This window comes from Salvelinus fontinalis, chromosome 16, assembly GCF_029448725.1.
Source record: "Salvelinus fontinalis isolate EN_2023a chromosome 16, ASM2944872v1, whole genome shotgun sequence".
In the NCBI taxonomy this organism is placed as follows: domain Eukaryota; kingdom Metazoa; phylum Chordata; class Actinopteri; order Salmoniformes; family Salmonidae; genus Salvelinus; species Salvelinus fontinalis.
Genome location: NC_074680.1, coordinates 31,225,110 through 31,240,517, shown reverse-complemented (window position 1 = coordinate 31,240,517; position 15,408 = coordinate 31,225,110). Strand labels below are relative to the sequence as shown.

General features: G+C 42.0%; 1 protein-coding gene and 1 pseudogene across 2 annotated transcripts; one reads left to right on the top strand and one right to left on the bottom strand.

The window, feature by feature from the left end:
• Nucleotides 1–642: 642 nt before the first annotated feature.
• LOC129813014 (leucine-rich repeat, immunoglobulin-like domain and transmembrane domain-containing protein 3) lies at nucleotides 643–4,886 on the bottom strand (annotated as a pseudogene).
• Nucleotides 4,887–9,115: 4,229 nt separating this feature from the next.
• fam241a (family with sequence similarity 241 member A) lies at nucleotides 9,116–14,144 on the top strand. 2 transcript variants are annotated; one of them, XR_008753098.1, is made up of 3 exons: nucleotides 9,504–9,591; nucleotides 11,947–12,059; nucleotides 12,550–12,636. XR_008753098.1 is itself a non-coding variant. In XM_055865124.1 (2 exons), the coding sequence occupies exons 1-2, from the start codon at nucleotides 9,466–9,468 to the stop codon at nucleotides 12,979–12,981; spliced, it is 558 nt and encodes a 185-aa protein (XP_055721099.1). In that variant the 5' UTR covers nucleotides 9,116–9,465; the 3' UTR covers nucleotides 12,982–14,144. The 2 variants fall into 2 exon arrangements, 1 of the variants encoding a protein (XP_055721099.1); XM_055865124.1 differs by lacking the exon at nucleotides 11,947–12,059 and having other exon boundaries at nucleotides 9,116–9,591; nucleotides 12,550–14,144.
• The last annotated feature ends 1,264 nt before the right edge of the window (nucleotides 14,145–15,408 follow it).

Here is a 15,408-nt window from a genome sequence, read left to right as displayed (position 1 = left end):
TTTGCTTAATAAGGAATTTGAAATGGTTTATACTTTTACTTTGATCCTTGTGTATTTTAGCAATTACATTTACTTGTAATACTTAAGTATATTTAATACCAAATACTTTTACTCAAGAAGGATTTTACTGGGTGACTTTCACTTGAGTCATTTTCACAAGGTATTTTTACTTTTACTCAAGTATGACAATTTTTCAGGGGTGCTGCAGTTCCTTCAGAACCCTTCACGCAGCTATGCTTCTATAAGAAAATAAATTATGAAGCGCAACGCCATAGAAATGAGTTGCAAGCTCATGTCTTTCCGAGCAGAGAGATCATAGAAAGTGAAACTCATTCTAGTTATGTGAGATACTGGCTCACATCTCACACAGCCACGGCCAAGCGTTGGTCTCAAACATAGCTTACAATGTTGCACAAAACATAAACCAGGATCGGCCCAACCCACATCAACTGTTAGAATATTAGGCCCGGGCTGAGAATCTACTTTTTCACGTAACGTTTTTGTTGTGGGGGCAGGAGAATTAACCATGAGGTAACTCAAATTAACTTTGATCATTTTTATTATTTTGCAAAAAGTGACAATTATTTCTCATGCCATGAGAGGTACCGGATCCAGCCAAATACATTTCGGAGAGGTCCCGGCTCAAATTGAGCACTGGTCAATACATGTTAGAGTCATCTTTGGCAGTGATACAAGCTGTGAGTCTTTCTGGGCAAGTCTCTAAGAGCTTTGCACACCTGGATTGTATAATCTTTGAACATGAATCTTTTAAATTCTTCAAGCTCTGACAAGTTGGTTGTTGATTATTGCTAGACAGACATTTTCAAGCTGATTTAAGTTTAAACTGTAACTCGGCCACTCCGGAACATTCAATATCGTCTTGGTAAGTGTCTGTTGGAAAGCAGACTGAACCCGATTGTGCTATAGGATTTTGCCTGTGCTTAGCTCTATTCTGTTTCTTTTTATCCCCAAAAAACTCCCTAGTCCTTGCCGATGACAAGCATACCCATAACATGATGTAGCCACCACAATGCTTGAAAATATGAAGAGTGATCCACCCTAAGTTCTCCTATCACAGCCAATAAACTCTGTAACTGTTTGAAAGTCACCATTGGCCTCGTGGTGAATCCCTGAGCAGTTTCCATCCTCTCCGGCAACGAAGTTAGGAAAGACGCCTGTATATTTGTAGTGACTCTATTGATACACCATCCAAAGTATAATTAATAATGCTCAAAGGGATATTCAATGTCTGCTTTTTCTTTTTTTACCAATCTACCAATAGGTGCCCTTTGCGAGGCATTGGAAAACCTCCCTGGTCTTTGTGGTTGAACCGGTGTTTGAAATTCACTACGCAACTGAAGGACCTTACATATAACTGTATCTGTGGGGTACAGAGATGAGGTAGACAGTCAAAAGCATGTTAAACACTTTTGTGCTCAGAGTGAGTCCATGCAATTTATTATGCAACTGGTTTAGCACATTTTTACTCCTGACCTAATTTAGGCTTGCCATAACAAAGGGGTTGACTACTTATTGATTAAAGAGATTTCAGCTTTTCATTTTTAAATGATTTGTATTTTTTATTTTATTTTTTTAATAACATAAATCCACTTTGACATTGAGGTATTGTGTGTAGGTTGTGGGTGATACACATTCTCTCACCTTCGATCTCTCTAAAGAGGGTAAAAAAACAGATCTGGAGAAAAAAAAAAGAGAAAACATGAAATACATCACACCCCCCATTGTAATCATTGTCACTCAAAGAGCATTACAGTACCTTACACTACATGTCTCTGGGGCGCCTTCTGCTGGCCAATGATCCTCTTCTAAAGGGCCATGTATGGTCTCCTTCATATGTTGACCAATATAATGGCAGAAAATAAGAAAGGTCATTATAGTAACAGATCATTTGGCCACTATACTTGGTCCTGGTTGATTGTTGGTGAAGACGATGGAGTGGTAGACTTTTCTGGCAAGGTGAGTATACTATTGACAGATATCGGAGGTTCTCTCTGACTTTGGGGCTGAGGTCTTTTTGCGTTTGGGTATGTACTTCTGTGGTGAGGAACAATTCCTTTTTTTCCTTTTTTTTCAGGGGGGGTGGGGACCGAGGACATTTTGACACTCTGGGTCATGTTTGTTGGAGTGAGGGCGGCGTAACATACTTGAGGTTCAGAAGAGTCATCTTTGGGGTGGAGATTGAAGTAATATTCTGTGGCCGTTTCAGCTTTTGTGGGAGAGGCTTTCTTTTGGATGAGGACCTAGAAATAGCTTTGCGGGTCTTGTTCTTTACGGAAGGGGGCACAGCCTTCACCCCCACCACCCTAAGTCTAATGGGGACCTCTGCTATTCCCGCCATGTTCTGTGCCTGGCACCGATATTCTCCTGCATCCTTGTACGAAAGTCCATTTAGGCTGATGATGGACCATTGGATTCCAACACGTGGAGATTCCTGCATAATGGCTGGAACGGAATGGTATCAAACACATGGTTTTTATGTGTTTGATACCACTCCATTCAAGCCATTATGAGCTGTCCTCCCCTCATTTGCTCATCGGCTCCACATTGGCCCCAAGGCAGGTGTCCCCAAGGGCAGCCCTCATGTCGCCTAAATTAAGCCCACCCTTTTGGGGATCGGCTGCCTGCTACATTGTATCAGAACACCAAAGTTTTTACTATCAGTAGCTAGGTTTCCATCCAATAGGCGACAGATTTTCATGTGAATATTCTAAAATCCACAAAGAAAATTAGCATTTCTCCACCAGTGGTGTATTTCCACCAAACTGACTAGTTGTAGTTCAAATCAGTGTGTGATGTAGGGCACACAAAATGTAGTTTTTACATACCTAATAAAATTCAATGTGTTGCCAACACATTTTCAACTCTAACACTCTGACTCCAAGTTTACTTTGATTTGAGGGTTATATTAATATTTGCGCATAAAGGCATTTCCACTGCCAATTTATAAAATTGTACCGGCATTTCCTGTTTCCATCAGCCCAGTCGTGACTTTTTTCATGAGTCAGGTTGAAATGGTTAGAAGGAAACCTGGTAATATACATATTATTATGTAACTTAAAAGTTGATCTTATGTCACACAAACTTATCTAATCTAAGTCATTTTACAGACTTCATCATTGGCAAGATAGATTTATGTTGATATCACACAACAGGACACTGGAATTACACTATTATTTTTTGCACAAAAATAACTTCAACTTAAAACTAAGGTTCTATCTGAAAAAAGATGATTCCGAGATAACTGGCTTTAAAGTTCTGAACTCTCATTGTTTTGAATGGTGTCAGCAATTTTTTTTATCTTGCATTCTTTTTAGCTTAACAGCATGGGGGCATTTGCAAACCACGCCTCCAAATATTCACATGAACCACCGCCTTTACATTATAACGTAGCTGAGCTTGGTGTGGGCCGGCCCGTGTTGGGCTCGGTGTGGGCTGGCCCGTGTTGGGCTCGGTGTGGGCTTGTTGTAGGCTAGACTGTTTTGAGCGTGTTGTGGGCTAGCCCATGTCAGGCTGGTGTGGGCTTGCCCATGTCAGGCTAATACCCACATGGGGCCAGTAATTTGCTGGGTATTTACCTGTGTTGTATATGGAGGTTCCAGCTGCTTTGGTCCAGGTGAGAAGCGGCATGGGGTAGCTTGTGACATCACAGCGGAGCATCACGTTGCTGCTCAGTGGGAGGTAACCGGGGTGGCTGAAGGCTGAACAGAGGGCCTCTGGCACTGCGACAGGCAGCCTCTATGAGGGAAGCCCCCAGCTGGGAGGCAGACCCTCCACTATGGCTACAGGTCAGGAGCTGGTCCATCAGAACCACAGGGATCCCCTGGGATTTGGAGTGGGCCAGCAGCATGGAGATCTGGAAGTCACACTGCCACACATTGTCATGGAGACACAGAGAAAAGCGAGGCCGTTCGGCCTAGTTTTGAAAAGAAGTGAAATGGGGAACATGTCCTATAAGACATGCAAGTTTTACTTGAAAGTTTGATATCTGAGCATTTCTCCATTTCGGATGTACAGAACACTAACATTACTATTAGTGAACCATACCCAACACTTTTCTCTGAGTGTGGCCAACCAGCTTGCCATGGTGGAGGGAGCCAGAGGTCCAGTAGCTCTGAGGGCAGAGAGGTCAGTGGTTGCTGGACAGGTCCAGGTAGGTGGCATGGGAAGAAAGAGGGCAGTGTGGGCATGGAGGCTGACGAGACGGTTATTGTGCAGTCCCAGAGTGCGCAGATGCGGCATGTCCCTATGCCCCTTCCAGGCGAGAAGGATCCCATCCAATTGTAACTCACACAGCGCCATCAGGGAGAGGTGAGCGAAAGATAGTGTCAAATTTTGTTTTCATACAATACCAAGTTATTCTAGGGCTAGTGTTGCAGATAGGGCTGTTACGGTGACCATATTATTGCCACACCAGTGGTCATAAGTCATGACGGCCGTCAAATTCCATGATGACCGTTTAGTCATGGTAATTAGGCTTCTCCAAGCTCTGATGCTGCTGATGGTCATTAGTAGTCTACCAAACTTGCTAACTGCCTGGTACTCGGCACTCTATTGTCCCTTTAATCACTCTGACATCATGGCAAAGCTAATCACACACTTCATGAGAGCCCATGAGCTTACGTTGCACAACATTTCTATAGGCTATACAATTGCGCGAGAAAACGGTGACGGCCTGTATTAAAAAGAGGATCCATCAGATTTCTATAGGCTAGGCATACTATATCTATTTGTCAACTATCCTAATATTAAGCACATTGCTTATATTTACAACAGGAGTATAGCCTACTTGGCTCGCATGAAAATTAACCATGGGAAAAATTGTCCTCCATTCGCCATTTAAGTGCATAAATGACATGTATCCCCCCCCCCCCCCACTGTCACCGTGTTGATACAGGTGCCTGATAAAAGGTCCATTCTAAATCAAAACTAATTTCACACACATATTATTTAGTATATGTAAAGACAAGATTAAATCAAGAATAGTGTGATGGTGACAATATTAGCATATCACTTGTGAATGATGCCCAGCTTAAGGAAAGAAACTGCATGCTTTATTTTTTTTTTTTTACTTTTTCAAATCATAGTCTCACACCTCATGTAGCTAGTCCATACGCCTATATGTTTTGATAAGGTTAGTATCACAACAAAGTGGCTAAATAACTTAAAATGAAGCACATTAATCCGCTTTACAACGGGTGTAAAGCCTAACTGGCATACATACGCAGCGCTTGAGTTTGGGGAAGATCATTTTCACTATAAAAATACACCTTTATAATAGCAATACATGCATAATCCCATTTGTGTTCACTTTTGATAATGGTGTTTTCCTGATAATGGAACATTTGCGCTTATAGCCTACTGCCACGAGCACATTGCTGCGCTTATAATGTGAAGAAATAGCTTAAAATGTTGATAAACTATTAGGCTAAACGTTCTCATCTCATCTGTTTTGATGCTAGTGGTTGTATTCATTTGGGATCTATCCCAGACCATGTTTGGAATATTTATTTATTGCACAGAATAGGTCAACTTTTGTACTATGGGGGATAGTAGATTGACATAGGCTAGTGCTTTTGCTGTTCGTTAGAACTACTCATCTTGTTGGCTGACGAAAAATAAATGTGGACAGTTCTTCCAATATCTTCAATATGCACCTCGGAATGATATAAGAATGCATGCCGTTGCATCCTCGATGTGTCTGTCTTCACTTGTAGCCTGTGAGAAAGACCCGGACACATGACGGAGAGCCATATGTGCTTCGGCAAGCAGCAGGGAATTGTAATTATTATATTACAGCCCAAGGGCACAACGGCCACAAAAGGTATGGATTTTTTTATGTGGCATTACGGCCACACAAAGTGGATGCAGCCGGGAAATTCGAGGCATTATTAAGTGCTTGTCAAATTGTGAATGGGAAACTGATGAAGTGTGTACAGAATGAGCAAAAAACAAAGCAGAGCTCCTGCCTTTCATTCAACTTTTTTCAAATCATTATTAAAGTTGCATCATGTAGCCTTAGAATGTATTAAAAATCAAAACATATAGCCCAACATTTGTATCACAACTAAAGTTACATAAATAACTCTAAATTAAGAAGTACCGGTTTCTTTGTCAACCGCTCAACACAGAATAGCCGCATATCATTTCTATTTTATTCAGCTATGTTCAATTGTGTTCTTCATACCATAAAATAATGGCACAGAATTCTAAGCAAATCTTGTCTGCTAAATGAAGTAGAGTAGCCCATAGTCATTTGGCATAGCCAGGTCAGGGCCTAAGGACAACTCAGAGTATGCTATTCTGTTCTTCTGAAATATAGACTACATTTTCTTAAGACCTGTCTAAAATAAATTATGGATTTATAGTGATTGTGTAGGCTAGATTACATGGATTTATTAGACTTTAAAATGTAGATGTTCCAAAGGTCTGCATCAGTGGCTTGTAGGCCATGCGTGGAAGCCAGGAGATGTTAAATTTGTTTATGTTAATTAACGGTCAATTACCATGAGACCAGCAGTTATTTGCTTGACAATCACCAGCTGACAATATTTAATGACCACCACAGCCCTAGTTGCAGATACTGGTACTATTAATTTAAATAGAGAGGGTTCAAAATACAGAAGGGAATATGCCCATTCCTACCTTCAATTTAAGGAAGCTGCTGGGGTGGATGGTGGTGATGGAGTTGTAGGTCAGCCACAGGAACTTAGACGAGTAGAAGAAGGCTGCCCGGGGCACTGGAGATCTTCTCTAGACGCAACTTGACTGTCTGCTGGAGTGTTGAGGGGGATGGCCGACATGCGGGGTCCGCTGCACTAAAACAGACCTGTCAGCGCAAATAGTGTGATGAATAACGTATGTGAATAATACACAGGGAAGAGTAAGACGCTATTTGAGCTAATACGTCTATCAGTCCTATTTGGACACAAGGAATTTAAGATTTAACTGTTTGCACAACAAACAAGCATGGCAAATCATTAGTCCACCAACTCATTTTTTTACAATAGCATTTTACTCAATCTCTGAACAAACATATATTTCTGGGTATTTCTTTCCTGTGGCGGTCCTCATGAGAGCCAGTTTCATCATAGTGCTTTATGGTTTTTGCGACTGCACTTGAAGAAACATTCAAAGTTCTTTAAATGTTCTGGATTGACTGACCTTCATGGTTTAAAAAGTAATGATGGACTGGTGTTTCTCTTTGCTTATTTGAGCTGATCTTACCATAATATGGACTTGGTCTTTTACCAAATAGGGCTATCTTCTGTTTACCACCCCTACCTTGTCACAACACAACTGATTGGCTCAAACGCATTAAGGAAAGACATTCCACAATTTAACAAGGCACACCTGTTAATTGAAATGCATTCCAGGTGACTACCTCATGAAGCTGGTTGAGAGAATGCCAAGAGTGTGCAAAGCTGCCATCAATGCAAAGGGTGGCTACTTTGAAGAATCTCAAATATTTTGATTTGTTTAACACTTCTGTTAATACATGATTCCATGTGTTATTTCCTAGTTTTGATGTCTTCACTTTTATTCTACAATGTAGAAAATAGTAAAAAATAAGTAGGTGTGTCAACTTTTGACTGGTACTGTATGTTTTGTGATATATATTTGATACACAACTGTGTCATGTTTTTTTTCTGTCCTGCAAATGTGTGTTTATTTTCATAGTCCAGTATTTGTTTGGTTACTAACTTTCTTTCATTCAAGCGGCTTTATTCCCACACATTTAACACTTGATATGTGGACACCCCTTCAAATGAGTGGATGCAGCCATTTCAGCCACACCCATTGCTGACAGATGTATAAAATTGAGCACACTGTCATGCAATCTCCATAGACAAACATTGGCAGTAGAATGGCCCGTACTGAAAAGCTCAGTGACTTTCAACATGGCACAGTCATAGGATGCAACCTTTCCAAGTTCGTCTGCCCTGGTCAACTGCAAGTTCTGTTATTGTGAGGTGGAAACGGTCTAGGAGCAACAATAGCTCAGCCGCGAAGTGATAGGCCACACAAGATCACAGAACGGCTGCAACACTCACTACTGAGTCCCAAACTACCTCTAGAAGCAACGTCAGCACAATAACTATTCGTCAGGAGCTTCATGAAATGGGTTTCCATGGTCGAGCAGCCTAAGATCACCATACGCAATGCCAAGCGTCGGCTGGAGTGGTGTAAAGCTCGCCACCATTGGACTCTGGAGCAGTGGAAACGCGTTCTCTGGAGTGAGGAATCACGCTTCACCATCTAGCAGTCCGATGGACAAATCTGGATTTGACAGATGCCAGGAGAACGCTACCTGCCCGAATGCATAGTGCCAACTGTAAAATTTGGAGGAAGAATAATGGTCTGGGGCTGTTTATCATGGTTCTGGCTAGGCCCCTCAGTTCCAGTGAAGGGAAATCTTAATGCTACAGCATACAATGACATTCCAGACAATTCTGTGCTTCCAACTTTGTGGCAAGAGTTTGGGGAATGCCCTTTCCAGTTACAGCATGACAATGCCCCAGTGCACAAAGCGAGGTCCATACAGAAATGGTTTGTCGAGATCAGTGTGGAAGAACTTGACTGGCCTGCACAGATCCCTGACCTCAACCCAATTGAACACCTTTGGGATGAATTGGAATGCCAACTGCGGGCCTAATCGCCCAACATCAGTGCCCAACCTCAAAAAAAAGTTCTACCACAGACCATGCTATTTTTGCGATAACTATTTGATTCGGACATTAAATGTGTATACAGCCTCAGCATGTGAAAACTATTTCTAAAACGCATACTTTCAGTTTTTCCGACCTCACTTCACTCGTGCAAAAGAGGGAGGCTTGCGTGTCATGGGTAGAAGGGATCCAGCTTTTGTCAAATTAACGTCAGTTGACTTTTCAAAGCAGGTTTGGAGAATTTACGCAGCAGGTTAGGATAATTAACGTAGCAGTTTAGGAAACTCAGGTTTAGGTTAGGAAAATAGTTAGGGTTAGCTAAAAATGCAAAAAATATATAAAAATCTACTAGCAATGACGCTACCGGTGCCAGCACATGCGCAGATCAAATACACCCCTGGAACGCATTAAACTGTTTAGCTTGCTAACGTTACATGTCCTAATAATTCGAAAGATATCTCAGAAAACCATGTATTTTAATCGGCGTATACTTACTTCGATTATGACCTTAGGCCGATTAAGATAAACAGAGTAATATGTTGACACTCGGCCTTCTGCAATAATCAGTTTAATATCGAATTATTGCATGTGAATGTTCCTTGATATGGACATTTCAGCTATTTCACACTGACAGCTGAAGTTGACACGCCCCTTACCGTGACGTTGATTCTCACACGTGACAACGGGGGGAGTGCGGTAGTGTCATTGACAGTCTTGATTGTTTTGTTCTCATTCCTAAACCTCATCGGATAAACATCATTATAACGGCGTGAATAACATGACCACCATACCACCATTTGTGAATGATCAGCCGGTACTGCATCGGCGGGAGTTTGAGGAGCTAGATAGTCGAAGAAGGTGTCAATCTCATCATCCACCCAACACACCAAGGCAAACATTCCAGGTAGCCAGCTAACGTCGTTAGATAACTGCACCTGCTGGATAGCATTGGCTAACTAGCTACTGTTGATAGCGGTGCAACATTTAATCAAGTGGATCTGTAACTAGTTATATATATTAAAAAAATAAACATCGAACTGGCACGAAGAGAATACATTTCAGGGTTAGCTAATTGGTGACTGACGATTCATATCATGCTTACTAAGTTGCTTGGATAATTAGCTAGCAGGCTAAATCCCTTGACGTCATACTGACATGTACCTTTGGGACAACATCGGGAGTCTGTATAGTTGTGCATCGTGCTGGTGGGTGGCGACGTAAAATAACCCTACCACAATATATCCGGCTAAACCCCAACAATTGTTATTAGGATCGTTAGGTTATGTATAATATAAGAACTCTACTTAGACGTAAAGTGCAATGTGTCCATCGCTATCAAATAAACTTCTGAATCCAACTTGTCGTCACCATATTCCTTCCGAGTTAAACTGTGACTGCGATTAGACCACGCACTTCACGCGAAACTTCCTAATGTAACAGTATAACTTTAAACCGTCCCCTCGCCCCGACCCGGGCGCGAACCAGGGACCCTCTGCACACATCGACAACAGTCACCCACGAAGCAGCGTTACCCATCGCTCCACAAAAGCCACGGCCCTTGCAAAGCAAGGGGCAACACTACTTAAGTCTCAGAGCAAGTGACGTAACTGATTGAAATGCTACTAGCGCGTACCCGCTAACTAGCTAGCCATTTCACATCCGTTACACTCACCCCCCTTTCAACCTCCTCCTTTTTCCGCAGCAACCAGTGATCCGGGTCAACAGCATCAATGTAACAGTATAACTTTAAACCGTCCCCTCGCCCCGACACGGGCGCGAACCAGGGACCCTCTGCACACATCGACAACAGTCACCCACGAAGCAGCGTTACCCATCGCTCCACAAAAGCCACGGCCCTTGCAAAGCAAGGGGCAACACTACTTAAGTCTCAGAGCAAGTGACGTAACTGATTGAAATGCTACTAGCGCGCACCCGCTAACTAGCTAGCCATTTCACATCCGTTACACTAACACGAAATCTACCACTGTTTACACAGCAGGAATATGGTGTGGTTCGGACAAAAAAGTTGGATTCAGAACTTTATTTCCCGATGTATTCCAAAGCTAGATGACATAAGGCAGCTATTGCCGTTTCAAACCAACTGGGAACTCGGAAATCTCGGATTTCCGACTTCAGTGCATTCAAGACAGCTGGGAACTCGGAAAAAAATAAATTGCTCCAACTGGGAAAAATCGCTTTGAAAGGTCATCCAAATCGTAAAAATAGGACATCGTTTTAGCTGTTGAGCTCCTACTTTGACCTGAAAATCACTGACTCATGATTTGACTGTTTTTGGCACCTGTATATTTGGGGAGTTTCTCCCAATGTCTCTGCAGATCTACTTAAGATCTGTCAGGTTGGTTTTCTGAGCAATTGTCATGTCTCTCCAGAGATGTTCGATTGGGTTCATGTCCGGGCTCTGGCTGGGCCACTTAAGGACATTCAGAGACTTGTCCCGAAGCCACTCCTGCGTTGTCTTGGCTGTGTACTTAGGGTTGTTGTCCTGTTGGAAGGTGAACCTTTGCCCCTGTCTAAGGTCCTGAACAGGTTTTCATCAAGGATCTCTCTGTACTTTGCTCCGTTCACCTTTTGCTCGATCCTGACTAGTCTCACAGTCCCTGCCGCTGAAAAACCTCCCCACAGCATGACGCTGCCACCACCACGCTTCACTGTAGGGAGGGTGCCAGGTTTCCTCCAGACGTGACGCTTGGTATTCAGGCCAAATAGTTTAATCTTGGTTTCATCCGACCAGAGAATCTTGTTTCTCATGGTGCGAGAGTCCATTAGATGCCTTTTGACAAACTTCAAGCAGGAAGTCATGTGCCTATTACTGAGGAGTGGCTTCCATCTGGCTACTTTACCATAAAGGCCTGATTGGTGGAGTGCAGCAGAGATGGTTGTCCTTCTGGAAGCTTCTCCCATCTCCATAGAGGAACTCTGGAGCTCTGTCAGAATGACCATCGGGTTCTTGGTCACCTCCCTGACCAAGGCCCTTCTCCCCCTATTGCTCAGTTTGGCCGGGTGGCCAGCTCTTGGAAGAGTCTTGAAGGTTCTAAACTTCTTCCATTTTAAGAATGATGGAGGCCACTATGTTCTTTGGGACCATCAATGTTGCATCTATGTTTTGTTACCCTTACCCTCTACAGACAATTCCTTCAACCTCATGGCTTGGTTCTTGGTCATGCTCTGTCAACTGTGGGATGTTATATAGACAGGTGTGCCTTTCCAAATCATGTCCAATCAATTGAATTTACCACAGGTGGACTTCAATCAAGTTGTAGAAACATCTCACGGATGACCAATGGAAATAGGATGTACCAGAGCTCAATTTCGTGAATCATAGAAAAGGGTCTGAGTACTTATGTAAATAAGGTATTTCTGTTTTTTATTTTGAATATATTTGAAAATGTGTAGATTGATGAGGATTGATTTAATTTAATACATTTTAGAATAAGTCTAACGTAACAATGTGGGAAAAGTCAAGGGGTCTGAATACTTTCTGAATGAACTGTAGCTAGCTACGTTTAGTGCATTTATTAAGCTTTGGCAAAGGTTTCTGTCACCTAGCTACTTGAACAACCAACAGTTACATTTCAAGGCTGGCGGGCAGTCTTATGACTCCAGCATGTATCAGTATAATGCTGATAAGAAGTTATGTGTTGTTGGAATGAGAGACCCATTCATACAGCCTAATGGCATGTCACACAGCCTTATGACACAACCACATGCCTATCCTAGGTATGGTACATTCCATGTAGTGTACCTCTTTTGACCAGATCCCTATGCAACACTGGATAATTGTAGTGCACCACACTGTATGGGGAATAGGGGTGTCATTTAAAAGAGATACTTGTCTTTTCAGGATGACCCTAGAGTCAGACCACCTGGACCTAGATGGCAAGGCCCTCCCGGTGACCCTGGGACTTGGTGGTCACGCCCTTCTGGCGACCCTGGAACCAGGCCCCGCCACACCGCTTACCCCAGAGCCAGGTTACGCCCCTCCGGTGACCCAAGGGCCAGACCACGCCCAGCCGGTGACCCCATGGCCAGGTGGCCCCTCATTGACGATCCCACGACAAGACCTCAGGTGGATGACTGCGAGCGGATGGGGACCCTTTTCGGGCAGCTAAACAAGTGCCTGCGCAGCGCGGGCTTCACACAGATGTACTTTGGGGAGAAGGTTGTGGATCCTGTGATCATCATCTTTTTCTGGGTCCTACTGTGGTTCCTGGGCATCCAAGCTCTTGGGCTGGTGGGGACTCTGTGCATTGTCATCATCTTCATCCAGAAGTAACTCGATCTCCAGCCTGTTTGATTGGCAGTTGGGAGCTCCGGTGTCTACAAATAAAAAGGACTTGAACTCCAAATGAAAGGACTTGAACTCCCCGCTGTCTGTTCTGTTTGCATTAAAAGGGCAATCAGCAGTTACTTCTTACTTTTTTGGACTTGTATATTAATGATATGTACCCATTGATTCTTGAAGAACATTATGCCTCATGAGTTTAGTTCAACTGTGGTACCCCATCAGAACCCAAAATATAAGCTTGTTTTACTCTGTTTGTAAACAAACACTGTATAGCATAGAAAAACCTGGTTAAAACTATCATTTGAATATCATGGATGGTCAGTCCTTGCATCCATAGCTCTGTCTTTGAATTTGAGAATGGTTAAATTTCTCCAGCCCATCCCGCCACTTTATGCAGAAACAGTGGTGGGGGGCACGCTTTATTGTTCAGCTGCCGATTGCCACTTTAAAGCTTCCTAGACTAAGTGAGCGTTTCTCAATACTCAGCTTCATAGTGGCCAACTACACTTTATCTGGAGGGAACATTTAGAGTGCTGGCATGTGAAATGGAGGCCTTGCTCCTAAAGCTTGGTTTCAAGCTTTTAAAACTTAAAATCAGACCACTTTGCTCACTAGCTGTGCCCCAATACTCAAAAGCAATGTCTCATTATCTCCTTACATGTGTGAGTATTGATTTGAAAGAACTGGATCAATGAAAGCAATATGTCTAATAGCTTAACTAGTTTTGTGTTGCATAGCTTAACTGGTAAATATTTAAGTGTTATGAAGTTTTTGATCATGAGGGAAAGCAATCAAGGAAAGGAAGTCTATCAGAACTATTTGGATGCAGCCATTGCTTCAAGTATCCTGAGCAGTTAAATATGCAATCTGTAAGATGATATCTATAGTGTTCATGGAATTATATTATGTGGGGGAAAAACAAATATTTCGTAACATCATTAGAACCTGTAGCCTAAATCAACGAGTGGGCCCGTCATATTCCAAGGTGCATTCCATGAGATTTGCACATACAAGTAGCACTGTATTTCTATGATATAATTTGTAGTGGTCAAGGAATGACATTCCATGAGAGCAACATTACTTTGCTTCACATTTGACATTATACGCCATTTTGTTAAACAATAGAATGAAGTAAAATATCCTTCATTTTGGGGTTGTCTAGAGGTCTGTTTCTGCTGCATTAGTTTTAATTACCAATGACCATCAGGCCATATGACAGATTGCTTTTTAAGGCAAGTTGGGAGCAACATTCTAACACCTGCATGCCTACAAGGACCTGGAATGCATATCACTGACTGGTTTATTAGGTTCTATAGTAACGTGAGTTGTCCCCCTACTTTGAAAATGCATTCAAACATATACCTTTGATATGCATGTAACTTCAAAGTAATGTGTGTTTGCTGTGAAGGAGAAAAGTGTGCTCATGACTAGCATGGATGTTTAACTTCTTGCACATTTGTAAATGGGAATGGTAGAGAGAGTTATATTATATCAAGCCTATCCTTTTGAATGAAAATGGTACATAAATTGTCAGGAATCCTACTATTTTTAAAGTTGCATGCAATATGTAACTTGAAAGCAAGTCTAAGAAGCGGTAGATCTGTTCTGTGCTCTATTTCTATGCTTCCTGTTAATTTCGGTTTTGTTCACCAGCTGAAAATACAATATTTTTTAGATGGACAAATGATTTTCTACACTATACATTGCTTGTTTTGTCACAAACTGAAATTGGGTGAACAATTAGAATTTTTGTAATCAGGAAATGGTGACGTGATTTATGCATATTGCAACTTCAGTGGAGGTGTCAAAATACCCATAAAACCTAGCGGTCAAACAGGGAAATGTTCCAATTGTGTTTCCTCCATTCATTTTTCCCATTGTGGATTTTATGAAGCACTTAAAATAAGGGCTGTGTTTCGTGTAGGCGTACCATTTTGATAACCATGTAAATCTCTCTGGGACAAGGTGACTTTTATCAATATATATTCGTCTCTGTTTCCTCTAATTTTTTGAAAATGCTAATTAGCATCAAAGGAGACATCATGCAAAACTACAAATCCCTTCAAGCTCCTGAATGTCATCTCTAGTTGACAACTTTGTTAACAGGTATCGTGTCAATTTAAAACTTGCAGAAGACGGTTCAAAGAATTGTCCATTTAAAGAAATGTAGCCAATTTATTCATTACTACATTCAGCTAACATTAGATAGTTAATCCAGAGATTCTTACCTTTTGTCTTGATTTGGAATTCTCGTCTAGATAATCATGGCATTTGAAGTTCTTTATGAAAGCCACATTAGCAGCTAATTAGCGTTTCATTTTGGGGGTAAATGCAGGCTAATAGATTGATAAAAGTCACCTTGTCCTAGAGAGATTTACACAGTTATCAAAACGTCACACCATGGTAAGTCTACAA

Bases quoted from the DNA above. Each gene is read 5' to 3' on its own strand.
- fam241a (XM_055865124.1), top strand. From the start codon at position 9,466: ATGACCACCATACCACCATTTGTGAATGATCAGCCGGTACTGCATCGG. The intron at 9,592-12,549 runs GTAGCCAGCTAA...TTGTCTTTTCAG, and splicing joins CACCAAGGCAAACATTCCAG to GATGACCCTAGAGTCAGACC.